The 26,436-nt window shown below is 47.9% G+C and overlaps 9 protein-coding genes across 9 annotated transcripts; 5 read left to right on the top strand and 4 right to left on the bottom strand.

Moving 5' to 3' along the window:
* The first annotated feature begins 1,792 nt into the window (after positions 1 to 1,792).
* F5Y00DRAFT_164369 (uncharacterized protein) lies at positions 1,793 to 4,218 on the top strand. The gene is made up of 2 exons (XM_048004759.1): positions 1,793 to 2,125; positions 2,356 to 4,218. The coding sequence occupies exons 1-2, from the start codon at positions 2,026 to 2,028 to the stop codon at positions 4,071 to 4,073; spliced, it is 1,818 nt and encodes a 605-aa protein (XP_047861647.1). The 5' UTR covers positions 1,793 to 2,025; the 3' UTR covers positions 4,074 to 4,218.
* A 385-nt stretch (positions 4,219 to 4,603) lies between these two features.
* F5Y00DRAFT_245824 (ribosomal protein S8) lies at positions 4,604 to 5,695 on the bottom strand. Its single transcript, XM_048009035.1, has one exon. The coding sequence runs from the start codon at positions 5,503 to 5,505 to the stop codon at positions 5,008 to 5,010; it is 498 nt and encodes a 165-aa protein (XP_047861646.1). The 5' UTR covers positions 5,506 to 5,695; the 3' UTR covers positions 4,604 to 5,007.
* Positions 5,696 to 5,933: 238 nt separating this feature from the next.
* On the top strand, positions 5,934 to 8,035 carry F5Y00DRAFT_245823 (uncharacterized protein). The gene is made up of 3 exons (XM_048009034.1): positions 5,934 to 6,342; positions 6,409 to 6,575; positions 6,645 to 8,035. Exons 1-3 carry the CDS (start codon positions 6,305 to 6,307, stop codon positions 7,805 to 7,807), a joined length of 1,368 nt encoding a protein of 455 aa, XP_047861645.1. The 5' UTR covers positions 5,934 to 6,304; the 3' UTR covers positions 7,808 to 8,035.
* A 2,886-nt stretch (positions 8,036 to 10,921) lies between these two features.
* Positions 10,922 to 12,338, top strand: F5Y00DRAFT_255150 (uncharacterized protein; the record flags this gene model as incomplete). Its single annotated transcript, XM_048010265.1, has 2 exons — positions 10,922 to 11,047; positions 11,199 to 12,338. The coding sequence occupies 2 exons, from the start codon at positions 10,922 to 10,924 to the stop codon at positions 12,336 to 12,338; spliced, it is 1,266 nt and encodes a 421-aa protein (XP_047861644.1).
* A 735-nt stretch (positions 12,339 to 13,073) lies between these two features.
* F5Y00DRAFT_245815 (MFS general substrate transporter) lies at positions 13,074 to 15,213 on the top strand. The gene is made up of 3 exons (XM_048009033.1): positions 13,074 to 13,647; positions 13,816 to 14,366; positions 14,440 to 15,213. Exons 1-3 carry the CDS (start codon positions 13,487 to 13,489, stop codon positions 15,087 to 15,089), a joined length of 1,362 nt encoding a protein of 453 aa, XP_047861643.1. The 5' UTR covers positions 13,074 to 13,486; the 3' UTR covers positions 15,090 to 15,213.
* Positions 15,214 to 15,261: 48 nt separating this feature from the next.
* Positions 15,262 to 17,101, bottom strand: F5Y00DRAFT_245813 (putative benzoquinone reductase). Its single transcript, XM_048009032.1, has 3 exons — positions 16,404 to 17,101; positions 16,099 to 16,184; positions 15,262 to 16,042 (listed from the first exon to the last, which is right to left on the bottom strand). The coding sequence occupies exons 1-3, from the start codon at positions 16,428 to 16,430 to the stop codon at positions 15,532 to 15,534; spliced, it is 624 nt and encodes a 207-aa protein (XP_047861642.1). The 5' UTR covers positions 16,431 to 17,101; the 3' UTR covers positions 15,262 to 15,531.
* A 503-nt stretch (positions 17,102 to 17,604) lies between these two features.
* F5Y00DRAFT_245811 (PLP-dependent transferase) lies at positions 17,605 to 19,596 on the bottom strand. The gene is made up of 2 exons (XM_048009031.1): positions 19,116 to 19,596; positions 17,605 to 19,053 (listed from the first exon to the last, which is right to left on the bottom strand). The coding sequence occupies exons 1-2, from the start codon at positions 19,581 to 19,583 to the stop codon at positions 18,337 to 18,339; spliced, it is 1,185 nt and encodes a 394-aa protein (XP_047861641.1). The 5' UTR covers positions 19,584 to 19,596; the 3' UTR covers positions 17,605 to 18,336.
* A 1,578-nt stretch (positions 19,597 to 21,174) lies between these two features.
* F5Y00DRAFT_164260 (uncharacterized protein) lies at positions 21,175 to 25,056 on the top strand. Its single transcript, XM_048004758.1, has 4 exons — positions 21,175 to 21,612; positions 21,673 to 21,785; positions 21,842 to 22,132; positions 22,198 to 25,056. The coding sequence occupies exons 1-4, from the start codon at positions 21,458 to 21,460 to the stop codon at positions 24,870 to 24,872; spliced, it is 3,234 nt and encodes a 1,077-aa protein (XP_047861640.1). The 5' UTR covers positions 21,175 to 21,457; the 3' UTR covers positions 24,873 to 25,056.
* F5Y00DRAFT_164247 (uncharacterized protein) lies at positions 25,057 to 26,395 on the bottom strand. The gene has a single exon (XM_048004757.1). It carries the CDS (start codon positions 26,168 to 26,170, stop codon positions 25,241 to 25,243), a length of 930 nt encoding a protein of 309 aa, XP_047861639.1. The 5' UTR covers positions 26,171 to 26,395; the 3' UTR covers positions 25,057 to 25,240.
* Positions 26,396 to 26,436: the final 41 nt, after the last annotated feature.

Genomic DNA, 26,436 nt, shown 5'->3' with positions numbered 1-26,436 from the left:
AACATACGGATTACTACTGAATTATTACATCATTGACTATCGGCTGCATGCATGTGTTCCTTTTTTTAAAAGAAAAAAAGAAAAGAAAAGTGTTTCTCTCGCTTGGGCCTCTGCATCTGCGTACCAGACATTTCTCTTTACCTATGTAGCAGCCCAGGGACCATTCGCTAATATTCCGCTGCATGTTATGATACTATAACTAGCACCAATGACACTTAAAGATCTGAGCAGAGAGAGGGGCGTTGTGTTTGCTACCAATGAGGGCTAGACCTGAAACATGCTATTTCTATATCACATGTACGTTTATATTGATTTGTGGTATTGCGGTTTTGAAAGTTGCCCTCGACTTAAAATCAAATCAAAATCAAATCAAATTGATGACTCAACTGATGCATGTAACATAACAGCTTATAAACTCCGTAGCATCCGTACAACTGGATCATTGTAGCCTATAATACGGGATTGCTTTTGTAAGCTGCATAAATTTCGAGCCGTGTCATTTGGTACGACAGTGCGGCTCTATATATTTCTTATTTCTTTGGATATTTGATACCTATTCAATTTCTTGAACCCCGTCTTGGCTTTGGAGCTATTGATCATTAGATTTTATGCATTAGTACTTGTGTACTATCTGTGCACTTGTACCTATTGGGTAGGTTACCTAAGTAACCTGCTAGTTTTTTTTCTTCTGTAAGGAATTCTAGAATTATTCTAATCAGGGGTTGTAAGTGCTTAATATAGGTTGTAGGTAGGTAGGTAGTAAAGTAGGTATCTAATATTAGCTACGTGGTTATATTTATCAGATAAATATATATACTATGTTAAATATCTGTCCTGTAAGAAACTCCTTCAGATCACTTACACGTAACAGTACAATACAATAAATACAATACACGATGCTACGTGAGATGGATCTTACCAGAAAGGAGAAGTTAGGTACGAATATCCGTGCTACATGTAAGTAGTACCACATGTCCACGGGTATGTACGACATTGAAATTGAACCACGATACGACCAGACCAGATGTTCATACGGACCGTACTTTAATAATTTATGTCCCAAATATCCCAAATATCCAAAATAATCCTTCGATTCAAATTCAATGTTCCCGCTCCTCAGGTCGCCTCGGTATGCCGTTAGACACGTTTTGGGAGTTCATGCAAGCCCCTGAACTCCACTTTATTCAACCGTGAAATAATTAACCTCCCCCCCAAAGTACCCTTATGTATCCAAGTACCCCCCTGCCTAACTGGGCAATTTGATTAAAGGAACCATCTCTTGCTGGTCTCTTCTTAGTCCCGCCTAGGCCGTGCCTTATTAGGCCACATGCCACCAAATAATTCCCAAAGCTGTCACTCGACTTCCCTCAGTTGCTCTCTTAAGCTTTCCCTATCTTTCCCTATCTTTCCCCCAGGCAACCAACCTTCTACGATACAACTGTATCCTTTTTTTTACAATTGTCTTTTTTACAATTGTATAATTCCTTCTTCTCTCAAATGCGCATTCAACCACACACTCTTTTTTCTTAGTTGCAGCATTTGCTTAATTCCAAGTTAACCCCATAACTTTAGTCTGCAGCTAAGGTTGTTTCCGTTGAGTTCAACTTTGTATTTGCAGAGTCTCCTATCTTCGAACCCCTTAACGTACTTTATGTATGATTTTGACCCGACCTGGCCTCGCTCGATAGCTTGATCACCTCTGAACCGGACAAGTTATCCAAGTTTATTGCCTTTATCGCTTCTCCGAGGCTCAATTCGTCTCCAAGTTTCTAGGGCCCAGAACAAATAGCCGTTAGACCAAGACCAGAACCAGGCGGAAACCAGGCGAAACAAATAAGCCAGCAGCAAACCAAACCGATCTACCGGCCGACAAAAAAAACTTTAGGGCATGCCATCCATCCTTGCAAACGGCGTCTGCACTTTCCCGCGGTGACAATCGTTGATCCATGATCAGTAACAACTGATCGGCTCCCTGCTTTTGCTCTTTTCTACCATAAAACCTTGGAAGGTCCATCAGTCGCAACCATGTCGGGAGTCAGGAACCTCCGTGCCATGTTCGAACAGAAGGGTGAGAACACCCCTCCAGATCGTGGAAGATCCCCTGGTCCATCCGGTATTTCAGTTGGTATGGCGCCTCTCCTGTATTCAAAACACATGCTTGTTTATAACAACGCCTACTCCAATTCCCTATCCTATATATGCCCAAGTGAATTTTAGTTATTTTTCTGCTCAACCCCACGATTGTATCTCCATCCCTTAACTCCTGGCTTCATTGGCTACGATATCCGCTTGTCATTTGTTAGATTCCAACAGTTTCTTGGTAGTCGTCGCTAACATTGCATTTTCTACTGCTAGGGTCTCCCTCCCCTACTCACTCGCCTCGCCCGCTTTCCAAGGTTCGGACCACTTTTGTAGCAATCGAAAAAGACGGCCGGGTAGGGTTGAGAAGAGAGCCCAGCGGAGATTCGGTCTCCGTATCCAGTCAGAAGCTCAGCGACGAAACCGATGCTAGTACACCACAGCCGGTACCTGAGAAGCCAGAGGTTTTAACCGAAAACATGGCCAAAAATGTTTCGAACTTCAAGACAAATTTGTCTGAAGAGCCTATTCCAGAGTCGCCAATCACAGCCGCTCCTCCTAAGTCTCCTCCAAAATCTCCCCTAAAGAAGGAGAGCCCAAAGAAGAGCCCAAAGGAGAGCCCAAAAGAGAGTCGCAGTCCTGCTCTTGCCCCGAACCCAAATCCGGACAAGGTGACAGATGAGGAGGAGACGAAGACGAAACTACTGCCAGGCAATCCGACAGAGAAGTCAGTATCAAGAGGAAGTAGCGTAGCGCCACCGAGTGGACGTACTAGCGTATCAACAAATGGCAGCAGGACAAAGATCGCAACCGCTACAAAGCCTGCCCCCAAAGCTGTTTCGACCGCAACCAAATCTGTTTCTAAGGCTCCTAAATCGCCCAATACTCTCAAGCCGACCAGCAGCACTACGAAGTCGTCTTCCAGCATCCCGAGCTTAGCTCCGCAAAAGAAATCGACTCCTGCTTCGTCCAGAGAGCGTGATGTCCCGAAAAAGGCGGCCACTACAACAACCACAAAGCCAGTAGCCACTTCTAGCAAGAAACCAACACCCATTGATCTTCCTCCTTCTGGAGCCGGAGTTGTAAAGCCGAAGGCTAAGTCGCCTACCCGGCCAATCAAGTTACCTTCATCCATCACAGCGCCCACTGCGTCTTCCGCTTCGAAGCTCGGAAACGGCACCGCAGCTCATCCTCCCAGACAATCTCTCTCACGAGCTTCCGGTAACGTGAGCTCTACTGCACATAGGTCGCCTAGCAGGCAAAGCCTATCTGGTGTGAGTACTACCTCGACTGCCAAGGGGTTGAAACGCGGGAATTCGGCTACTGGTCGAGCACGTCCAAGTCTTGGGCTCCCTCCGAAACCGGTGTCTAGGGATCACCCAATTATCAAAAGGGATGGTCACGTCGACGAAAGTTTTCTCGAGCGGATGATGCGACCGACGAAAAGCAGTTCTAGCAAGACCGCGGAAAAGGTGCCGGTAACACCGCCACGAAAGCAGAGCACACCATCAAGTGTTGTTCAGAGGAAGATCGAGGGGAGTGCAAAGAAATCGGTAGCCAGGGCACAATCTGCAACGAATAGGGCTAAAGCAGCAGTAGACCAAGCAAAGCCTACCGGCAAGAAATCCCCGACGGCAAAGGAGGTTGCTCCGGTTGTCGCCCAGGCTGAGACGGCAGAAGTAGCTATTGAGACTGCCAAGGTCTCGACGGATACTTTCGTTGAGGAAAGCAGTGTTTCCGCGGAAAAGTCCCCGGAGCAAGCGGTGGTGGTTCCCGCGGTCGCCGAAGACGCAGAGAAGGTTGAAGATATCGAGGATTTGGTTCACGAGGCATTAGAGCCTGCCGCTGAGATTTACGCAGCTAACAGTGAAGTCGAGGGCGCGCAAGATGAGCAGTCCATATCCGAAGGCACCGATGAGGTCGTTCTTCAGAGCGAGGCCGCTAGCACCACCGAAGAGGTGAAGGCTGAGGAATCCAAGGTGGAAGCTATCTAGGTACACAAGGCCTAATAATAGATACTATCGCAGGATACCTAAGGAACTGGCCGTTGTTCTGACTAGCTAGTTGTATTAACGTGTCAGAAGAGGCAGAAAAAAAGGTCCAAAATTTGTTTGTATTCGGCGAGGCGCAGATGATACCTTTTTTCTCTTAAGTCCATTGGAAGCATATGGGGATTCGTTTCTGTTCCGTTCCTTGGCGGTGCATGCGGCATTGCTGAGGAGTTAGGTGATAGGTGATAGGTAGTGAAAATACCTACAGCATACCTAGACTTGTCTTATGAGTATTATGTGTATTCATCGTAAAGTAGGTAGAAAATAAGGGAGTTGGTTAGAGTAACTAGGGAAAGTAATAAAAAAACAATTATATCCAGTCCCAGCTATAGCATCGGAGCAAGCAGGCAAGCTTAATAGAGATAGTTATGTCTTCCTCATGGTGGTTGGTAAGGTTGTGGGAGTAATAGTGAACCTAATATATCCTGCATTCACGATTAGAATCTTATGCTCCTATACGTGAACTTATAAGACGTGTGTCATCAGATATTTTATGATATGCGAGTAGATATAGTACAATCAAGTACACAGGCAAGCAGCCGATGCCTATGTTCCCTTGCTTTATATACATGAAGTCTTTCTGCTACCCCCTGTCTGCTTGTTCGTTTTATATTTCGTCTACAGAACGTTGGCCATCATATAACTCTAGAATTCGAGGCCACGCGTGTAGCATACGAGACACAAGATGAGGGTGTCGGCTCATAGTCTCATCCCCTCATCCCATTCTTTAACACGACTCGTTCTGTCGATTCATCTCGTTCTTGGTACTTCCTACCAACTTCCCCACCCAGAATGCGCAAACAGCGGCGATGCTACTCCCGCCAACCACAAGCAGACAGCCCTAGGAGCGTCTAAACGAACCAGATGAGGCGGTAGATCACGGGCCTACCCGGCACAGCAACAAACCTCCAACCTTGCGCTCGACGGCCTCGCGGATATCCATGGTGCCCAGACTCGTAGTCAGGATAATGGTCTCGCCGATATTCAAGGCCCGATGAGGATGCGAATCGAAACCCCGCGCGAGGCGCTCCAACTTAGCCAACTTAGCGGTAACGGGCCTCTTGGGCGTAGTTATAGGGCTGATCGATCCCATAACGGGCTCGCCGCCCGCAGTAGCATTGTACTTGAGACCGACCCATAGGCGCTGGCGGGCGACGTTGGCGTCGGTCAAGGGCGCGGGCTCAAAGGTCGAGATGGTAGCGGGATCGGGGGGTTGAGTGCCGCCGCGGGTGACGAAGGAGAGGTAGCCGCCTCGGTATAGGGCTATGGCTAGGGAGAGGTTGTATTTTGTGTGCGGGACGGAGGTTAGGCCTAGACGGGCTCGCGACGCATTTTGTAGGTGCGAGCACATGTTGACTATATTTACGACACCCATCTTGGGAGATTGTGCGGTGCGGTGCGATGCCCTGCCGGGCTTCTCGGTTCGGACTCGACAGGGAGGACGAGATGAGATGGATGCGGAATATTATGGTGCCTCGGTGGATTGGCTAGCCCGTCTCTGCGCTGGTGAGATATTATGACGGCGAGGATCTTGTAGATTGGTCAATGTGTGAACGAGTGAAGCTATCACCAAATCATTCCTTCAATGGAACCGAAAAAAAAGTGTGGATCCCGCTCAATCAATTGAAAATCTAGCGGATAATTCCGGGGCCGATACATCCTATCTGTTTATCGATAGGCTTAGCAACTTTGCGTCCTTCTATTGGTTATCAGTATTACCCCGCCATCTCAGCTTCGAGGAAGGAGAGTGGGCAGCTAAGCGCCGAACAACTTCCCATTCTGCAACATCTCGACTATGTACCAGTGCCGTCGTCCCTTGATGCAGGGTCGGAAAGGGCTATGGTAAATAAGGTCGTACCACTTATAGGCACATACAGGCTAAGGTTACGTATTATTTTAGAAATGGCGTCCGTAGTACATAGAAGTGATCGTCATTTGGTGGTGAGCTCCTTGGAGAAGCAAGTTCTACTCTCCAACTTTTTTTTTTATTCCTTTTTCCTCTCCACCCAAGCGAATTTGAAGCTATCGTCAGTTCTGATACAGACTTTCTTAAACAAAAGTAGCACTAACGAGGCTGGCCTCGACTATTTTTCTGTTTTCTATTTATAACCATCATTAATCATCTCCCTCACTTCCTTAGTTTCATTCTTAAGGCCGGCTTGTGTGTGCTCAAGATGGCAGTTCGGCCTGGTGAAGAGAATGTCGCGACCCTGTAAGTGCCCAAGTAGTACCAACAGTTTTATTATTCATAATAGCTCAACAAACTTCTTTTTCATAGCTTCGGAGACGTTCACTATTTCTACGGACCTCCCGAAGCGAAGCCGCCACATCATCGCTTTGACAAAGGCTCTTACGTGTACCTGTTTGAGAATGCGAATGACCGAAGAGCGCGGATTGAAGTCGCAAACCAGCCAGGCACAGATGACCAAGATGCTTTTGACGGATGTAAGAATGTTTTCAAGGCAGTATTCTCTCTGTCATGTCTGGTATGACCTAACTCTCCCTGCGATGTAGATCTAGATAGAACGAGGGTCCGGTATTCATATAAGCAACAATGTCTCGTAAACATCTTAGTCGAGGGTGTAGCCGGTGCGCCGATAGACCAGAATCAGTGGCATCTTCCAACATACGATCCTCGAAATGAGAATAAATACCACTACAAGCTCCATTCTCTCGATATATATTTCTGGACTCATGGCGATGCCCTACAGTTCGTCAATGGTGTACGACGAGTCCTACCCGCATCTCAGGTAGAGGTTGCAGATGAGCCTGGTCCACCACCGCACCCGTATAGCCAGTTTCAAGACACAAATCCTCTAGTCCAGAAGCTAGAAAATGTTGCCATCTCAGATCCCAAGTATTCGAGCCCCAAACCAGCACCTCAAGGTATACCTACTTTCGCGCCTCCCCCAACCTCGGCAGCGACAGACGATAGTAAGAATACCTCACCTCAAAGCTTTGCACCTATAGCGTACAATCCCGCCGCACCAGCAGCTGCAGAACAGAGGATACACCGGGAAAAGACACCTCCGCCCGAGGATGACGGACACGATCCTCTCGCGGCTGCCGTAGCTCTTGATCACATTCCCCCCTATACTCCTGGGTACGGAGCGACGAACTTCTCTGCTCCGCCGGGTGGTCCCGGTCTTCCCGGCCCTCCGCAGGTGCATCCCGGCCTAGCAAGTCCTGGTCTAGTTAGCCCCGGTCTAGTCAGTCCAGGTTTGCCAACACCCGGCATTGCGAGTCCGGGCTTCCCACCGACTCAATTCGGACACCTGCAACGTTCGGCTACGGTCCCGGTCTCCGGTCTGGCATCGCCCGGTCTCGTGAGCCCATACGGTGCCAACTTCCCTGGATCGCCCGGGTTTGCACCACCGCCACCACCACAGAGCACACAGCACCACCCGACTCCACCACCCGTTCAGAGCCCTGGCCTACCACCACCGCCCCCAGGTGGATATTCGCATTATAGCTACAGCAATGCGCAGCAAGCACCGGGGAGTGTGGATTATAGTATCCACCAGCAACTATACCGGCCAACCGAACAAGAGCACGCGTCTAAATACGAAAAATACAAACCCAAGGTCGAGGGTCAGAGCAGGCTAGGCCAAAATGCGGAGCGGTTGGAGAAAGGTGTCACGGGGATGTTAAAGAAGTTCGAAAAGAGATTTGGTTGAATATTCGCAGACATATTTTTGACTCTCTTACTTTTTGATATAGGCATGGGTTAGGTTACAATATACTATAATATTAGGAAATTCGCCTATTAGAATTGCAGTGCTAGTATGCCTAGGCCCTAGGGAGAGCTGGCCCGGAAGATGAAACATAACTAAATTTGTACCGAAATTTTCATATGCAAATATTATGGTCCTATTGTAAATATTAGCATCGAGCGCATCTGAGAGGCCCCGGCTTAAAACGCAGTGACGCGGCTTCGACATGCAGGTTTACCTTCATATTACGGTTCAGATAATAAACGAGAGGCCTACTATGTATATATTCATAAACATGCCAAAAGATGGGGTTGGTTTAATAGTCATGATGAATGGACATGTAATGGATGCTCAGCTCTCTTAATACGTGCTACAAATGAGGGGACCGGAGACGAATTCCCTTTTTTGGACGTAGGACTTTGCACCCACGAGCCTATCTATGTAAAAGATGATAGCTACTCGTTTGCCAGTTTGCCAACGAGGATGCGCTGTACCTGATGTATGTCTCACCGCCCAGCCAACCAGCTGAAGTGTAGTGTATTACCGTTCCCGATCTTCCGGCCGATAATAGCAAGATCGAAGACATTGTCTAACATGCCATGCCATGCCATGCGCCGTAGGCAAGGAGGCTCGTGTATGTATGTCTCGTAATGCTACGTAGCTATCTGAGACTTTTTTTTTTTTTTTTATAACATTAGCTTGAACAACGCCAAGGAGGGAATCGCGAAGTAAGGGATTCCGATCTGAAATTCTATCGGACTGATACCGTATGTAGTGATAATGGGATCTTGCCTTTCCGGCAGTCACTGCCACTGCCACGACCCGAATTCCCTAACTTATGAGGTATGTAGGCATCATGCAACTTTGCCAAGATTGGACCGGGGGGAGACCATGGCGGCGTTTCGCAGATACTACCTTAGCGCAGGGAATTTTCCCAGGGACCTGGCAGCCCTAGCGCAATGGACCGGGGACGGGGATTCACAGGCGTGACAAGGGCACGGCTCGAGTACATTAGGTAGGTACCTAGGTAGTCGAGAGAGGTACGGATCAACAAGGCGCAGTGGAAATTCACTGAATCCACAGCCACGTATAGCCTGTATGGCACGTTTTACATAGTGTAATAGGGCTAGTAAATGATTTCATTAACATTGACCAGGAAGGAGAGTATCCGCACAGATAAGGGATGACGTAGCCATGCGAAAAGTGAACGAGAAGAATTTTTCAACGGGATTCTTTTTTCGAAGTTGTAATGTTTTGGCGCCCAGCAGGCTAAGCACCTAAAGTACCTAAGGTACAATACCTAACCTACTATTCTGTACCTATTAGAATGGAAGTTTGAGGCAGCCCGCATAATAGGTACGCGGACCAGACGAACCAGGCGAATCAGCCGAAGCGATGACGGCCGAGGCGTCGTATACATACTTTTCGTATCGAGAAACGTTTCGTCAGGATTGCACAAGGTCAGCTTATTATTGCCGCCAAAAAGAATTGCCGTTGAGAACTTTACACACTTACATGCGATGCTGCAGATATCGCCGATTATGATTATACATAATAATAGATTCTCTTATACTACTAAATCAATCGTTACGTCGGCGTCCGTTCGTCTTCTTACATCTAGAATTACCGAGAACTAGATCGGGCGATCGAATCACGTAACATCAAGGTTGACGGGTTGGCTCGTGGACTACGGGCTGGGGAACCCAGTCTGAACTCTGAAGGATTCAAAGTAGAACCAGCCTCAACGGGGGCTGACAAAGTCACGGCACGGCGGCGGACTTTTCGATATTTTGCCTATGTAGTCCTTGTTTCGCTATTTAGCTGATATCGTGCAACAACTTAAGCTCTGTAAGCTCTGTAAACAATCCTAGTTGCACTTGAGATGTGAAGACAAATGGATGAATAAAAATAACGATAGGTAACTCGGCAAGTGTTTAAAAGACTACCTAAGGTTAGACAGATCAAGACATGTTAAGTGCAACCAACCAAGCGCTTACCGGGACTTCGGTGTGGTAAACTAATCTCATTCTATTAGTCGGAAACGCTTGAATGGATTCAATAGAAGGGTCGAGGCTCTGCCATCAAAACACTACATACGGTATATACATGCCGACCCTTGCCACGCTTGTGCCTACCTTATGCCTACCTCTTCTACACTTACATACTGCCTACTTTGGTGCATGTATCAACACTAATTATATTGGCAGTAAAGGTACTGCCTTAGGTGAGATAGTTAGATGTATTAGTGTAACTCTTACCGTGTGTGTGTACCGCAGCTGCCGGGTCTTTAGACTGCTGTAACCTAAACCATGTATTGTACTTCGTTTTGTCCTTCCCCCCCACCCCGCCAGCTTCTTGTATCTTGCGACTTTCCCGTCCTCTTCTTTTCATCTCCATCTTCATCTCCGTTGCTATCTAGGTACCTAGGCATATACCTAGTTTACCATTTTCTTCCTCGTGGTCGGTTCACAGCTCAATCTACGACTCCTAGTCCTACTAGTCCTACGTCCTACTGGTCTAATACCATCCTACCCCATCGGACTGTTTTACTACTATTTCATACCCACTATATTGCCGGCGCTTAAGCTCGAATCGCATACCAAACCCGAAGACTATTACTCTTCTGTCCGTCTCAACCGAGCTTGGATTGAAGACTACATAGACCGACCTCTTCGTAAACTCGCACAACATAGGAAACATCTATTGATTCTATTCTCCCTAGACTTGGCGTTATTGGACTAATCTTGCGAAATTGGTCATTTCTATTCACAAGACCAGTCTGCCACAACCAGTGCTATCCTCGCAATATTCGTGCCTAATTCTCGCCAACCTTGCCGCTATCTTCCCCATCCGTGCTCACCTGCACCACTCCCGAACAAGATTGGCTCTTTTGAATTACCGTCGACACGATCGATTAGCTTCCCGTTATTAACTAGTTGCGGCTTCTTGCCGTTCTCAAAGCGCACGGCGCTCGTCCTAAAATAATCTTGGTTTTGCAGGTTGCCGACTTCACGAGATCGGGTGCGTCCCGACGGCGTCGCAAATCATCACACTATAGTCATTCGTTTATACTTCACAATGCTGCTTCCATATCGAATTCCCCTCCCCCTTCGATCCGGTGCTAGCAAATTAGTGTCTCGAGATCCTGGGGGTTCGGGGGGTCCTGGTGATCAGGGACATCCGCCATCAAACACCATATTTGTGGTAAGTTATTATATACCGGCCTAGCTTGCTTCGATCCGTCTTCTTAACCACATCTTTGCTGTAGATCATTGGTATCCTAGGTGGTATATTGTTGCTTGTTATTTTGTCCTTCTGTTTTTTCCGCTACAGGACGAAATTCGGTTTCGGGCAGGCGAAACGAGGCAAGTACCAGCAAACGGCCGACTCCGAGTCTACTGAGACATCCGATCGGAATAGAAGGCGACGAGATGGTCACTCAACTTCTACCCTCTCGGTTTCGCAAACGAATCGAAACAGCACGGTGTCACAAGTAGATAGGAACACGTCTATCCGATCCATCATAACTCTTCCCGCGTATAAGCAGAAAGCGAACGAAAACGAGCAGGTCATTGGCCGCGAAGGGGAGCGCGACGGTGTTGATGTTGTAGTAGAATATCCTACCGCCGAGGATCTAGAGAGTATGCGGGACGAAGAGATGGAGACGCTATTTCAGATCCGATTGGCAAGAAGACAGGAACGCGCCGAACGGGAAGAGCGGCGTCGCTTAACACAAGAGGCGAGGGCCCGCGGGGACACTAGGGCATTAGATGACTTAGCAGCCCAGAGACGAGCCGCACGTGATACCAGCGCTGTGGATGACTTACGCGATGCGTACGGGCAGATTAAGGAAAAGCGACAACGTGCCGTTTCTAGTGTTAGCTACCATGAGCTTGGTGTAGCGCAACTCAACGGTACGAGAGTTCGCACAAGTAGTCATGGGAGCGAAGGCATAGGATTGTTATCAGATGCGGCTAGCATTGCCCTATCCACACGCTCACCTTCGGGTCTGTCCCATCGTCGAGATCGTAGCGCCAGCTCTGTTCTCAGTCTCGATAGCGATTTTCCATCTCCAGGGCTAAGGTCTAACACGTCCACACCACGGATAGGAAGTAATCATACTCGAGCCGGATCAAGCCCGGAAATAATCAGCGAGGCGGATCTAGGCGATGTCGAAATGCCTCCACCGGATTATGAGGACGTCAGCTTGGACGATGTAAGATCGGGGGCTGCGACACCTATCTTTAATGAGCCCCCACCTAACTACACGGACCCAGCGCGTGGTCACGAGCGACGGTTAAGCGCACAGACTGCAGACATGATGACGGATGGCGGAGATCTCTCGACAACAGACGGTGCGCGTGATACAGCTTCGACCAGGAGATCCTCAAGGGGAATTGGAGGTGCTCCGCAGTTGCCCAGCTTGCGGATTGGGAGATTACCACGGATTGTAATCGAACCATCGACAGCACATCCCAACGACTCTCATCGCTAAACATCTATTCCACATTATTTCCACCTCGTAAATTGGAGATAGTTAGCAGCAGCATACACGCCCGCGGCTTGTGCGGGGACAACAATAACTCGGCACATAATATAAGTTGTCTCAAAAGATAATATACGATCAAAACTATAACCCATATTAGTAATTTGTTGTTATTTAGCAGCCAGACATGTATTTGAGCAACTTTGGAAGTTAGCGTAGCACGACACGAGACGAATTCTGTATCATTACTTGCAAGGCGTCTTGGTGCAAAGTTCATTTTGGAACTAAGAGCGAGAGGTTGGAAGAGGAAGCACCATCTTCGGCCTCGAAGGGTATAACTTGGAATATGGCTGATATATATTGGCTATTGGGCTATTTATTGTAGTTCGACTTCGCGTTTCAGACGCTTCTTGTCCGTTCATATTCGATCCTGATTTAGAATCCCGAAGTTATGAGATCATTGTCAGTCCACGGAATTAGCCCCTAGGGACTTTTATACGTTATGGCCTAAAGTCCTTTGTATGTCGGTTTTCTGCTGCCTTAGTGCTTATATGTAACGACAAAAACTAGCATGATCAAATAAGTAGGTTCCGGTACGGGGCGAGTCAACCGCTTGTCGGAAGGGCTTACCGACGTTGTAGTTTTATTGGATATATCTTAGCAGTGCCTTTTACAAGTTAACTAACCTAGTAGAATAGACCACCAGACCTATCTATATATACCTAAACTCCTATTTATAGACTACAGGTATTATATACAGTATATCTACCTAGGGGTTCATGGAATTTAACCTCGCTTAAATAGGCCATATCCCAATCAAGCAAGTGGTCGAAAGAGAAAGGCGGCATCGTATTGCTAACGTATGGGGATGCCACCTCCGGTAGGAAAGTAGAAAAACATTCGGTTACGACTTTCACCGATTAATAATCAACCGCGGACCCCAGACTTCATCCCCGGATTTACATCAATGTGCCTTATCCTCGCATATTATCATTATTTTTCTAGTTTTGGTTCCGCGGGTTAGGATCGGTAACCCCAAGCCGGCGGTGAGGAGAATCCCTGGATGGAGAATCCCTGGATAAATAGGGTTAAAATCGTGGATGGCCGCAACGTAGTAGGAGAGAAAGGATAAAGCTTGGAGCCGAAAACTACTAGTTATGAAAAAAGAAAAGGGCAGCGAAAACGATAGTAACCCGGAGTCGCAGATCGGGACGGAGATCTTTGAGGGCTCCGTGGACCGTACGGAAGATGCGGATGGGAGGTCCCCTCAAGCGACGGCGATGCCGCTGGCGGAGCTGAAGACTCCTGATGTTCCGGAGTAAGTATTTTTTGGAGTTTCTATCATACATGTCTTCTTTATTATAAGCCGGTCTGGAAATTAGATCCAGCCCCTTGGCCTTCTCTTATACCTAGGTACCCCAGAACACTCTCCAATACACACACGACTTCCCACTCAGACTTACATCTACTAACCTTACATTACCAGCGGCGGCCTAGTAGCATGGCTCCAAGTCCTCGGGGCCTTCGTCATCATGCTCGCGAGCTGGGGCCTCATCAACTCGTTCGGCGTGTACCAGACGTACTACGAGACCGATCTCCTCCGATCTAGCACGTCCTCTGACATCAGCTGGATCGGCTCCTTGCAAGGTGCCCTCCTCAATATGGGCGGCTTGGTATCCGGCCCGCTGTTCGACGCGGGCTACTTCCGCGCGCTGACCATCTCGGGCTCGGTCCTCGTTGTGCTTGGCTTGTTCATGACGTCCTTGTGTAGGACGTACTGGCAGGTCTTGCTGGCGCAGGGCGTTGCGGTGGGGATTGGGTGCGGGCTGTTGTTTCTCCCGTCTGCGGCGATATTGAGCCAGTATTTTGCACGGAGACGCGCGCTGGCGCTGGGTTTGCAGTCTTCGGGCTCGCCAATTGGGGGTATTGTCTTTTCGATCCTGTTTAGTAGGTTACAGCCGCGGATTGGGTTTGGATGGGCGACGCGCGTGTTGGCGTTTATTCTGCTGGGGCTGCTTGTCGTGCCGCTGGTTTGTAGTACGTGCTCTTGAGTATTCTTCCTCGTTCTCTCCCCCCTGTTTAGCTTGTCTGTTGACTTTCATCACTACAGTGCGCCCAAGTGTCGCGCCACCTCAACATAAGCGTGCCTTCTTCGACCGCGACGCTATACGGGATGTGCCGTTCATGAGCTTCGCGATTTCGGCCCTGCCGTCGTTTATGGGAATGTTCGTGCCGTTTTTCTATTTGCAGCTGTTCGCGTTACGGCACGGAATCGCGAGCGCCGACCTGGCCGCGTATCTGGTCACTTTGCTTAACGCCGGCAGCGTCTTTGGGCGTATCTTGCCGAATTTCGTTGCCGACTACTTGGGTTCGATGAACATGCTAGCCGCAACGACACTCAGCGCTGGTATCCTTGCCTTCAGCTGGCTCGGCGTGCATGATCTCGGAGGAACGATTACGTTCGCGGTACTCTTTGGATTTTTCAACGGGGGAGTTGCAAGTTTGCCTCCTAGTGCTATTGTGACCCTTACGCCGGATCTGGGCCGCCTAGGTACCCGTATGGGCATGTTGTTCGCGTTCATCGGAGTAGCAGTGTTGGTGGGAACGCCAATCGCGGGTGCGATATTGAAAGATGTGAATGATGACGGAGCTTGGAGGGGACTGATTGCGTATTGTGCTGCGACGGTGTTTATAGGGGGGCTCGGGTTTGTGGGTACACAGTTCTTGCATTTGAGGAGAGTGAGAAGTACGAAGGTATGATTTGGAAGGTTGTGCTGCGTAGCTGAGGTATGGAAGAATAGGGGTAAATTATTGTCGAACATATAAGCCCTGGTTGCGTGCTCGCAACTGGCGGCGTCGCCTTTTGCGACAATTATCTTATCACGAATATATAAATACTATGACATAGGTACTCAAATTTTGACTTATGATAGGATGATTTCATTGACTAAGGCATGGGAGCTGCGACTGTATATTATTATAGGTGTCGAAGGCAGAAGAGTAGTCGAGTTTTAGGAGTATGTTCAATAATTTGTTTTGTTTTAATTTAGGTGATTTGTTAAATCATTCTAGGTGATGAGAATTACATTATCACGCATTTAGTAGGCAAACCGCAAAGGCCTTCACTCTGCTTCTTTTCTTTCTTTCCCTCTGCCTGTGTGGCAGTCGCAGTTGACGTCTCTTTATCCTTGCTGTCATGTAGTCACGCCGATCCGGAAGCGAACTTGGCGACGGTCTTGTAGAACTCGGCACCCTGGATTTCAGCGATGGAGATTTCCTTCTCGCTAGGCTGGCGCGAGCCGTCACCTGAAGCGAAGGTGCCGGCACCCCAAGGGCCACCACCGTGGACCTCGGAAAGGTCAGTCATAGTGTCGAAGGCCTTCGCGTAGCCGAATGGGACGTAGATAATGCCGTGGTGGGCAAAGGTGGACATAGCCGCTAGAGCAGTCGACTCTTGACCACCGCCTAGAGAAGCTGTCGAGATGAAGAGACCGGCTACCTTGCCGTGGAAAGCACCGGTCTGCCACTGCTTTCCGGTCTGGTCCCACCATATGCGCCATTGCGCGGGAAAGTTTCCGTAGCGTGTCGGGATGCCGAGCAAGAAGCCGTCGTACGACACGAGAGTCGCCGGATCCGACAGGACCGGGACATCGGCAGCTGGGCCGGGAGCATGCATTTTGGCTAGAACCTCATTGGGGAGGGTCTCGGGAATCCTATAGTTGTCAATTAGCATATGTTAGGAGAGGGATACGTGAAGAGCGGTGCCTACTGGAAGAGATCGGCAGTACCGCCAGCCTTCTCGATGCCGCGCTTCTCAGCTTCGGCTAGTTGGCGGACATGGCCGTAGGTGGAGTACTGTAATAAGACGCATGTCAGTCGCTGTAGTTTAAAAGGCCACGAGTCGAGGTTGAGAGGATATTGGGAAGTTTGGTAGTTCGGCTTAGTCAAGTAACGAATCATGACCAGTCTGAGTTTTTGAATTTCTGATATGATCCAACATCCAAATCCTTTTTTCTCCCCTTTACTCAATCACGCGAATTCCGTAGGTAGGGACATGTGAAGAAAAAGACTTACGTAGACGATGGCGATCTTGGGTGCCATTGCGAATAAATGAAATTAGGGGTATCTAGTTGCTGTGATTTATAAAGAAAAAAGATTAAAACTTTGAGATTTATAAAGATACTTGAATATTATTGTATTCGTTGATGTGAAGTTGTACAGAATAAGGTCATTCTCAACGACGGCACCTCATCGACTTTATACTCATATTTACATCAGACAACATCCACTAGCGGGCACTGTTGATGGAGAGAAGTGGGGATAGCGTGCTTTACTTTTGCTTATTTTTCTTTATCATCCATTAATAATAAGGCTCCATGGAAGACACCTTGTAGGGTAGGAAGTATGTAGGTACATATATGTCGCAACTGAGTCGATCCTATTCGGCAGTACACAAGCGGTTTGAAGCTTGATCCAGCCTCTCTTCTGTCTTACTCACTTCTCTCTCTCTCATTCTTCTACATACATATGTAAGTCTACCCCAGTAACAACTGTCACAATCTCCACTCCTCCAACGGCATAGCTTAATAGTAGAGTCGCAATGACGCCGCATCTCAAACCAACTACCAACTAATAGCTTGTACATATTCAGCCACCAAGGTAGCTATCTCTCTTCATGTTTAATACATATTAGTAATGTAACCTAATTTTGATGTAATCGTACTTTATTGATTCGTAAGTACTTTAGACGTAGGTTAGATACCTAAGGTACCTTGTCTATGTTGGGCAGATAGTATTCCATCAGGCGGGGATAAACTAATAATTAAGGGGAATAGACTAACAGGTTTTTATACGAACCACCCAAGCAGATGTCTACATACAATGACTTATTACTAACACACATCTTAGTACGAAGTACATACATAGGTAGTTGAGCTTGTTGATGTATGTATGCATAATGTCTTGCGGCTCCAACCGCGGCTCAGTGGATCAACCCCGTACAGATTCGAGTTAGACTGGTATATTTTTTCTTTTATTGTCCAATCCGGATGATAAACTCATTTTGGGTGCTGATTAATGGCTTACACCCGCTCGCGTAATTCTTATGCGATTTTCAGATCGGACGGTCCCAGTATTCAAGGATCTTTCTATGGATCTTATCGTATCGTTTCGCTCCGCATCGTGGCCCAACTAAGCGGGGAATTAACATGAAACGAAATTATGGGTTGGAAAAACGTGTTATGTATTATGTTTTGTCGTTCTTGACAAAAGAAATGCCAACTTGAGGCCATTTATTAAGTCAGCGTCATCTAAGCGTCACGTCTTCATCACATGTGTAATGTTTTTAACCTTTGCTAGGAACCCAGCCATCTTGAAGCCCATCGTTCAATGCTACCTTGACGTACATTTGTGCCTGACTAAATTTCAACCGCCTTAAAGCCTAAAGCTGGACTTTTTCTTTTTCTCGTCTACGCTTCTCCTTACTTCACTCCCTACACTTAACAATACTATCTAGAGCCGATTTGTTCTAATCCTCAGGTTATAGAGGTCGATTTGAAAATGTTCATAAGCTGAGAATCCGCTCTCCTTGTCATACGGCATGATTTCCGCATCCCGCGGGAATATGTCAATCTAAGGTCGTATTGATGCAGTACTGTTATCTGGCATGTTAGATTACGGCAATGTCGTCGCAGTGCAGATAGACAGCTTCCCCTTGTTCCCACCCTCTTTCTTCCTACCCGGTACCAGGTAGGTTACAGCCCGGAAGCCGACCGAATGCCAAATGTAGCGAGTCGGTAACGAGGATCCATGGAGATATATTCCCCCCAGATGTGTTAAGCATTATAATTCCATATACTCAAGTGCCTTTCGATTACGAGGGTAGTTACTATCTAGTTACCTGATATCAAAGAGATGGTTACGTTGTGGCATTAACTTCAGAGAATTGTTAGAAATTCAGGTTATTATCCAAGTATATGGAATAACTAATACCAAATTCGAGGTTTCTTTACTCCAAATTGCCCGCTAGATATGAACCCAGTTTCTCTAATGCTTGGCGTAGTATCTGCGTCTCGTTCACGTATCCGATGCGGACAAACCCATCAAAGGATGAAGTCTGACCATATGCAAAACAGCGAGACCCAGGTAGAAACATAACTTTGGTTTTATCTAGAACATCCTTACAGAAGGCTTCATCATCCACCGGAGCCCCTTTCTTGTCCCTGAACTGTACGAAAGCTGTGGTTCCTGCTGTCGGTTTCACCCAGGAGCATACGTTCGAGTGGTCTTGGATGAATTGCTCTAGTAGCTGTATATTTCTCTTAGCTAAAGAAATGTTTCGCTCTAAGAGTTGCGGCCGCACGGAAGCACTCAGAGCGTACCGTGCCACCTGGTCGTCGAGCTGTGACACACTGATAGTGGTGTAATCGCGAGCGGACGCGATGGTTTCGATGATGGAAGCATCCAGCGATGCCACCCAACCTACTCGAATACCTGCCAGAGCCCACACCTTAGACATGGAACTGGTAACTACGACCTTAGGATAACCCAAGGCTAGTGCCGATGGTGGGATATTTCCCGGTTCGAGGCTGTGGAACAGTGGTCTATAAACTTCGTCTGAGAACACGGTGATGCCGTGTCTTCGCGCAAGGTCGATTATCTTAGCCAAGACCTCTTTTGGAATTGTCGCTCCCGTTGGGTTATTAGGATTATTAATGACGATCATCTAGAATGGTAAGATGACTGAAGATAATAGACATAGCTGTTGGCTTGAAATAGATGATATACCTTCGTATTGTCCCTAATTAAGGTGTCGAGCTCAGCGACATCGGGAATATTCCTGTTCTCCGGTCTGAGCTTCCATAGGGAAACCTCAGCCCCTAAAGACTCGGGGAGAGAGTACAGCTGTTGATAAGTTGGGAAGACGCAAATCACATGGTCTCCTGGCCCGACGAGGCTGTAGAATACTAAGTGGTTGGCGGATATGGCTCCCTGTGTGACGATAACGTTCTCGGTAGACAGAGGAGCAACTGTCGTCTTCGTATCAATATCTTCGTTATATGTGGCTATGATATTCCGCCGCAGCTCGTCAGATCCTCGGATCGGACCGTACGTCATAGGCTTAGAGAAATCGATCAGCGGATGAGCGTCGCCTTGTTGATCACTATTGAATTGTACAAGTTGATCGATCGATATAGACGAGCAGCACGTTTCGGCGATGTTCAGTACCCCTGGCGTATTCTCATACCTGTTCATCCACTCCTCTACCTCGAACGTTGGGATTTTCACCATCTTGATGTTTCTATGAGAATGATTTAAGTTTCCACGTGTAAAGCGGCATTCTGGGATTTTAACCTTTAATAAAGCCTTTCGAGTAGATGGTTTGATTTTATTAAAGAGTGCGATCTTAGGTATAACAAATGGCTGGGCTGTATAAGAGGCGAGTTGCTTAGATATTTTTATCTACCTACCTCTCAATGTATATATCTCTCTCACGACATATGAAGGGCGTGCTGTGGGACTTTAAAGGCGCCGTTCTTCGATATTCTACCTCGGTGCGGAGATTGTGGGGATTGCGAATGGGGGATGTAGGCTGTCATGACTCAAGTACTATGCATTTTATCACATAAAATGAATGTGTCGTCGAACAGATATTGGAAATTCCTTGCTTTTCTATTTTGAAATTTAATAAACAATAGTTTCACGCGGTTGAAATAGCTATTTGTATGTTAATTTTGGCGGTGTGGCATCATCGAGTTATCTATTATAAGCAATATCGTTGTTTAGGTCTTTCATCTATAAAAATATTAATTGTAGGAGAATCTTTTGATTTTAGTTCGGTTACTTTAAGAAAATTTAAAAGAGGTTAAAGGTTGCTTATTAGCTGCTTGCTTTGAGAACTATTACTGTAACTATTATTGTAGTCGTGGTGCTAATGAGATGTCTTACATAGTAGTGTTCATGTTTGCTAACGGAAGCGTAGCCGGAATTTCTACGCTAATATTTCTTTACAATTCACTCATCACGCCTCTAGTTTGACAGTGAGAAGGATGCCTTATTTTAGGTAGACTTTTACAAATGTTGAGTTCTGAGTACTTTACCTAATTCGAGAATGTTTAGTATCACACTGATAACGCGTCAACCTTCTAAGTTGTTCAACTGTTACAGTACCACGAGCCTTTCCTTAACCTTATAACTTGCGGAATGGATTAGCTTTGCGCTGTGACATCGCTCAGGTACTCACGTAAAGACACATCTACGTCTATTGCTTCGACTGGTTCAGCCAGGAGACTTAATATATAGAGAATATTTGAAACTGGAATTATCTTTCGAATTTTACGAGCTGACTGAATGATAATCGGTTGCCTTAGGCTTTAATAACATGCAACGGTGTAAATTGTAGAAGATATTGCCTCTTTTTGTAGGTGAATTATGTAACTGTATTTGCATATCTGGGGGTCGGAGAAGATCTTAAAAAATCCCCGATAGTCTCATATGTTGGGGAGTTAGCGGCTGTGCGCTGCTACATACGGCATTACAGCTTAGGCAGGTACCTTCCGTAGTAGTGTATCTTAGCAGTTGCTCAGGTGTCTCGGTCGGGTCCACTTCCCATTTCCCGAGCTCGGTTCCTCTATTGCGACCCTCTCAACTCTTCCAACTCTCGCTCTTATCTCTCTCTTAACTTGCTCTGGCGAGTCATCATCCCCGACTTTGTGGTCGGTAGTATTCGAGTTATTCCTTCTTTGTTTCTATCATATCTCACCATTTTTCTATTCATACCATCCATCATATTCTCCTCGTGACCTTGCCGATACGTCGATATCGAATCCTAGCCCTGACATCACACACGCGGCTGGCTAAGAGCAGCATAAGACCAGCATAAGACCGCGCATCCAACCAAGTAAGCCTAACTTGGTGGTGTAAGGGGTGGCGCAGTCAGCTGGCCAACTGACCAACCGACTTACCTACTTTACAGCTCCTTACACGTTGTCTTGGGGGAGCTTTCGTGGGGTTTGTACCTAGTTTAATGTACCAGCCTATCTCCAACTTCCGTCTTTTCCCTTCGTCAACATTGCCAACGTAGTCGAGAGAGTATCCACTATCACCGATTACCTTGAGCCTCACTGGCAATGTTCATCATGTCGCCGCCGAGTCTTCGGCTTGCGGCCCTTGGTGCGCTCTCCTTATCATGTCTTGTTGCCGGTCAAAAGAACTACACCCAGCTCGACTCGATGCGGGCGCAGCTGGCTCTCTTCGGCGACCGACCGGCTGATTGTCCTCCGTGGTATGTCAACCTAACTATTTGGTTTATATCGTTCGCAAGTTGACCCATTTTCCCGTCCAGTTTTAACTGTCTTCTCCCGGCCTACGAGTGCGGCCAGTACGCCGAATGTAACGAATACAACGGGAAATGCGAATGTCCGGCAGGATTTGGAGGTGACGATTGCCTTCAACCTAGTATGATTCTCCATTATAGCTCCTGTTTAGCTCAAGTTTGACTGACCATATTATAGCTTGCGGTTCGCTCGCCCGTGGCAAGGATCGGCCGATAAGATCAGGCGATACCTGCGAATGCGACGAAGGCTGGACTGGAATCAACTGCAATGTCTGTACCCAAAATAACGCCTGCGATGCTCTTATGGAAACTGGGGATGGCGGTGTCTGTTACCAGAACGGCGAGGTCGTACAGGAGAATCACCAGATGTGCAGTGTTACGAACGAGAAGATCCTTACTATGCTCGAGGGCAAGATACCTCAGGCCACCTTTACTTGCGAGAGGGAGTCGGGGGTATGTGATTTCCAATGTAAGTGAAAACTCGGTTTGCGAAGAGGCGGGAAGCTACGTGACTGACCATATCGATTGATTTAGTCTGGATTGATCGACTCGAATCCTTCTATTGTCACTTGGAGAACTGCGAGTCTACCGCAGATTTCACCTCGGACCAGAACAGCAGTTACTACAAGTGTCCCGATGTTAAGTGTGGTTGTATTAAGGATCGCATGCTCTGCGGTGCCGAGGGTTCTATCGACTTGACCGAATTCCTCAAAGTTGAAGTCCATGGCCCTGCTACTTTCAACTGCTTGCAAGAAAATGGTGGTATTAATAACTGTAAATTTAAAGAACCAGCCTTGGATTGGATGGTAGAGAACTTCTTCGGCGACAAGAGCATCGAGTTGGAATGTCGTTCTGGCGAGTGTCTCTACCACACGCAGGTTCCTGGATACGAGCGCCCTATCAAGAAGATCAACACACCATTGATCGCGGGCGTGATTGCGGGATGCTCTTTGTTCCTTGTTGCCGTCGTCTTGCTCATTTGGTACTTGTCTCGCCGACAGTACCGATACGGACCTATCCAACTTGACGATTCCGATGACGAATCCACGAAGCTGATGGTCGATCACAAGCCGGCAACCCTATACTTCGAAAATGTCTCTTACGAGCTGAACGGGAAGACTATCCTCAAAGATATAAAGGGAATTGCACATCCTGGGGAGATCACGGCCATTATGGGTGCTTCAGGCGCCGGGAAGACTACGTTCTTGGATATACTAGCTCGCAAGAATAAACGCGGCCGGACATCAGGGGACTTCTACGTGAACGGAGAAAAGGTCACAGATGCCGAGTACAAGAGTGTGGTGGGTTTCGTCGACCAGGAAGATACTATGCTTCCGACTCTGACTGTCCACGAAACGATTCTTACTAGTGCCCTGCTTCGCCTTCCGCGTGGAATGGGTCGTTCTGCTAAGGAGCAAAGGGTCTATGAGGTTGAAAAACAGCTTGGTATCTATCACATCCGTGATTCCCTAATTGGATCCGAAGAGGGCAAGGGTAGAGGCATTTCCGGTGGCGAAAAGAGACGTGTCAGCATCGCTTGCGAACTTGTTACCAGCCCCTCGATTCTCTTCCTTGACGAGCCGACCAGTGGTTTGGATGCTTACAATGCATTCAATGTCATCGAGTGTCTCGTGACACTGGCGAAAACGTATAACCGAACTGTTATCTTCACTATTCACCAGCCTCGCTCGAACATCGTCGCCTTGTTTGATCGGTTAATTCTTCTTGCCCAGGGCAAGACCGTCTACTCTGGCCCCTTCTCTCAGTGCCAAGAATATTTCGACCAAATTGGATATAGCTGCCCCCCCGGCTTTAACATTGCAGATTATCTTGTTGACCTTACAATGCATGCCAGCTCTTCTGGTACCTTTGACGATGGGTCTTTAGCGAACGACGTTGCGAGCGTTGGCCCTAGCAGCACAACAGCAGTCAAGTCTATCTCAAGCATCTCTAGAGGTACTAGCATCGCTGAAGACAGCTCGATCGAACCATCCTCAAGCCGGCCTAAAGGTAAACGAAAGGATTCCGTTAGAGCAAGGCAAGAGCGTGAGTTATTCACAAGGAGGAAGAACACTGTCGATACAGCCGCATCATCTGACGTGGAAGAGGAGATTGGATCGTATAAGCTACAACGACAACCCGCCGGCACTGTTCCACAAATTGTTGTCGAAGATGTTCATGATCTTCCACCGTCTGCCGAAACTAACCTTGATGGCCTTGTTAATGCCTATGCTGCGTCTGACATCTCTAAGAGCATATCTGAAGAAATCCAACAGGCTGTGAGCAGCGCTCAACATGCCAACGGCCAGAATGGCAATGGAAGGGATGGCACACATTCAAATGGAAGCGCAATTGGTCGTGGTTATGCTCGTGTCGGCTATTTGACCCAATTCATCATCCTCTCCCAAAGGACGTGGAGAAATCTCTATCGCAACCCGCTCCTCATGCTAACTCATTACGCCATTGCGATAGTACTTGCTGTTTTGTCCGGATATCTATTCTATGGCCTAACTGATGATATCCCTGGATTCCAAAACAGACTCGGCTTGTTCTTTTTCCTCTTAGCGTTATTTGGTTTTAGCACCCTGACCAGCTTAAACGTCTTTGCATCTGAAAGGCTTCTGTTTGTCCGCGAGAGAGCCAATGGTTACTATGCACCTATCACGTATTTCCTTGCGAAGGTCCTATTCGACATCATACCTCTTCGGATTATTCCGCCAATTCTGATGGGAGCCATTATATACCCCATGACGGGACTCGTACCAGATACGGCGCACTTTTTCATATTTATGCTCGTTCTTGTACTATTCAACTTAGCCGCCGCCTCGATTTGCCTGTTCATCGGCGTGGTTTGTAAAGACGGTAGCGTTGCGAACCTGATCGGTAGCTTGGTTATGCTCTTCTCATTATTGTTTGCCGGACTACTCCTAAACCATGACGCAATTCCTGACGCGGCAGTCTGGTTGCAATCTCTGTCCATCTTCCACTACGGCTTTGAAGCCCTCATTGTTAATGAGGTCCTCAAGTTGACCCTGGTGGATAGAAAATATGGCCTCGACATCACGGTCCCTGGTGCGGCAATCCTGAGCTCGTTCGGGTTCAATAATGGATCAAAGTGGATGGACATCGCCAACTTGGGCGTGTTTGCCGGCGTCTTTGTGGTATTGGCATACGTCGCGATGCATTTCTTGCTCGTGGAGAAGCGGTAGAGTAGATGCCGCGAAGAAAATTTCGGAAATATATGTAAAATTATGTTGGTATCTGTCAAGGCATTGGCCAAATTGGCATCTGATGCATTGTCTCAATATTTCCTGCATAGCTCGGCAATGCTTGGGCTGGATAGCTCAAGGGCATAAGGGTCATTTGGGGCGTTCAAGGTTTAGGCACATACGACAGTGTAGATCATAAATGTCGTTTTATACAAGCATGGTACAACCTTTGTGAAGATGGCAAACTTATACCGATGACCGTAACTGGCATCGATGCCTAAGTATGCTGTGGCTGTCGTCCAAAGAGGAATGGTGCGATCTAATAGATTTATATATTTACAATTCTTGCCTTTGCTTCCAAGTCGTCGCTAGACTTCGTCCAGCTTACCACCAGTCAACTCCTCGGCAACCTCCTTCTGCCTCTTGAGGGTTCGGGTCTTCTCCGTCTCTAGGTTCTTCACAATTAAGCTTGTATTCCGCGACACATCGTTCAGCATATTGGCAACGGTCTGGGGTTTGCCTTCCAGGTCCCAGATATTGTTCACCTCGTAACCGCCAGCCGACAGACCCTGTTTCTTCCAGTAGTCGGGGGCAAACAGGCGCTCGACCTCGGTCTCTAGATCCTTTTCGTCGACGATGAAGGACCGTGCCTTCATGTATAGCTCTTGAATGGCGTCACGGCGGGCCTCGCTTCTCTGCGTGTTCAAGGACTCGGTGCGTTCGCGGGACTCGAGGGCCCGCTCGAAGCGCTCCGGGTCTCGATGTACCTTGGTTTGTAATGTGCCAGCGTTGATCGAGCCACGAGTTAACCGCTCGTCCTCGCGCTCGGGGGCAGTGGCGGCGGCTCGGTGGGCGGCTAGCCTGGCAGTCTGGCGCTCAGTTCGCCGGGTATCGAAGAGCTGCTTTCGAGAGTACAGGCCGCGAACACCCTCGCGCATGTTCTCTCGGCGGGAGGCGGCTATTTTGCGCTTCCATGCCTGGATTTCGGAGCGGGGAGCCTGTTTAGAGCGCTCGGAGGAGGGTTCGGGCGCAGACCGCGAAAGCCATTCATCTTGGGGCTTAAGATGACCATCACGCTTCTTGAAAACCTGCCGCGGCACTGGCAGATGACCTTTGATAGGCTTGAGCTCGCGCAGGGCTTCGATGGACTGATCTTGCGGTGGGTTCGGCACGTTTATGAAGAGAGGGGACTCTGGAGGGATCTGCTGCGGCGAGGGTCGGCCGGCGGTGGAGGAGAAGAGGGCTCGTGATATGGATCCTCGCGGGAGGAGAGCCGGCCGGGGAAGTAATGGTGGCATATTGGCGGGATGTGCGGTGTGCCAGTAGGCACTTGTTTATTAACACGCAGACTACTCAACTAATTGAGGTCATTAAGCCTGTTATGCGCCCCTCAATATCGCAAATATTGCAAATATCGTAATCGTCCAATTCGTAGTCTTGGGTTGAATTGCTTCGAAAAAGTTACACGCAAAGAAATTCAGTGAGACCCACTTTCGATAGTTCGGGGGGTCTGGACGGTGCGGTGCAGCTTAATCCGTACTGGCAGACGGGGGGTTGGTGGATA

The sequence above is a fragment of the Daldinia vernicosa genome (genome assembly GCF_022497035.1).
Source record: "Daldinia vernicosa strain CBS 139.73 unplaced genomic scaffold F5Y00scaffold_53, whole genome shotgun sequence".
Lineage (NCBI taxonomy): Eukaryota > Fungi > Ascomycota > Sordariomycetes > Xylariales > Hypoxylaceae > Daldinia > Daldinia vernicosa.
The sequence above is the reverse complement of the archived record's forward strand: the minus strand, read 5'-3'. Positions and strand labels throughout refer to the sequence as shown.

Coding starts and splice junctions, on each gene's coding strand:
- F5Y00DRAFT_164369 (XM_048004759.1), top strand. CDS start 2,026: ATGTCGGGAGTCAGGAACCTCCGTGCCATGTTCGAACAGAAGGGTGAG. Junction 2,126..2,355: donor TCCATCCGGTATTTCAGTTG/GTATGGCGCCTC, acceptor TTCTACTGCTAG/GGTCTCCCTCCCCTACTCAC.
- F5Y00DRAFT_245824 (XM_048009035.1), bottom strand. CDS start 5,505: ATGGGTGTCGTAAATATAGTCAACATGTGCTCGCACCTACAAAATGCG.
- F5Y00DRAFT_245823 (XM_048009034.1), top strand. CDS start 6,305: ATGGCAGTTCGGCCTGGTGAAGAGAATGTCGCGACCCT. Junction 6,343..6,408: donor GAAGAGAATGTCGCGACCCT/GTAAGTGCCCAA, acceptor TCTTTTTCATAG/CTTCGGAGACGTTCACTATT. Junction 6,576..6,644: donor CCAAGATGCTTTTGACGGAT/GTAAGAATGTTT, acceptor CCTGCGATGTAG/ATCTAGATAGAACGAGGGTC.
- F5Y00DRAFT_245815 (XM_048009033.1), top strand. CDS start 13,487: ATGAAAAAAGAAAAGGGCAGCGAAAACGATAGTAACCCGGAGTCGCAG. Junction 13,648..13,815: donor AAGACTCCTGATGTTCCGGA/GTAAGTATTTTT, acceptor TTACATTACCAG/CGGCGGCCTAGTAGCATGGC. Junction 14,367..14,439: donor TGTCGTGCCGCTGGTTTGTA/GTACGTGCTCTT, acceptor TCATCACTACAG/TGCGCCCAAGTGTCGCGCCA.
- F5Y00DRAFT_245813 (XM_048009032.1), bottom strand. CDS start 16,430: ATGGCACCCAAGATCGCCATCGTCTAC. Junction 16,185..16,403: donor CCAAGATCGCCATCGTCTAC/GTAAGTCTTTTT, acceptor GTCTTATTACAG/TACTCCACCTACGGCCATGT. Junction 16,043..16,098: donor GGTACTGCCGATCTCTTCCA/GTAGGCACCGCT, acceptor TGACAACTATAG/GATTCCCGAGACCCTCCCCA.
- F5Y00DRAFT_245811 (XM_048009031.1), bottom strand. CDS start 19,583: ATGAACAGGTATGAGAATACGCCAGGGGTACTGAACATCGCCGAAACG. Junction 19,054..19,115: donor TAATTAGGGACAATACGAAG/GTATATCATCTA, acceptor TTACCATTCTAG/ATGATCGTCATTAATAATCC.
- F5Y00DRAFT_164260 (XM_048004758.1), top strand. CDS start 21,458: ATGTTCATCATGTCGCCGCCGAGTCTTCGGCTTGCGGCCCTTGGTGCG. Junction 21,786..21,841: donor TGACGATTGCCTTCAACCTA/GTATGATTCTCC, acceptor ACCATATTATAG/CTTGCGGTTCGCTCGCCCGT. Junction 22,133..22,197: donor GGGGGTATGTGATTTCCAAT/GTAAGTGAAAAC, acceptor CGATTGATTTAG/TCTGGATTGATCGACTCGAA.
- F5Y00DRAFT_164247 (XM_048004757.1), bottom strand. CDS start 26,170: ATGCCACCATTACTTCCCCGGCCGGCTCTCCTCCCGCGAGGATCCATA.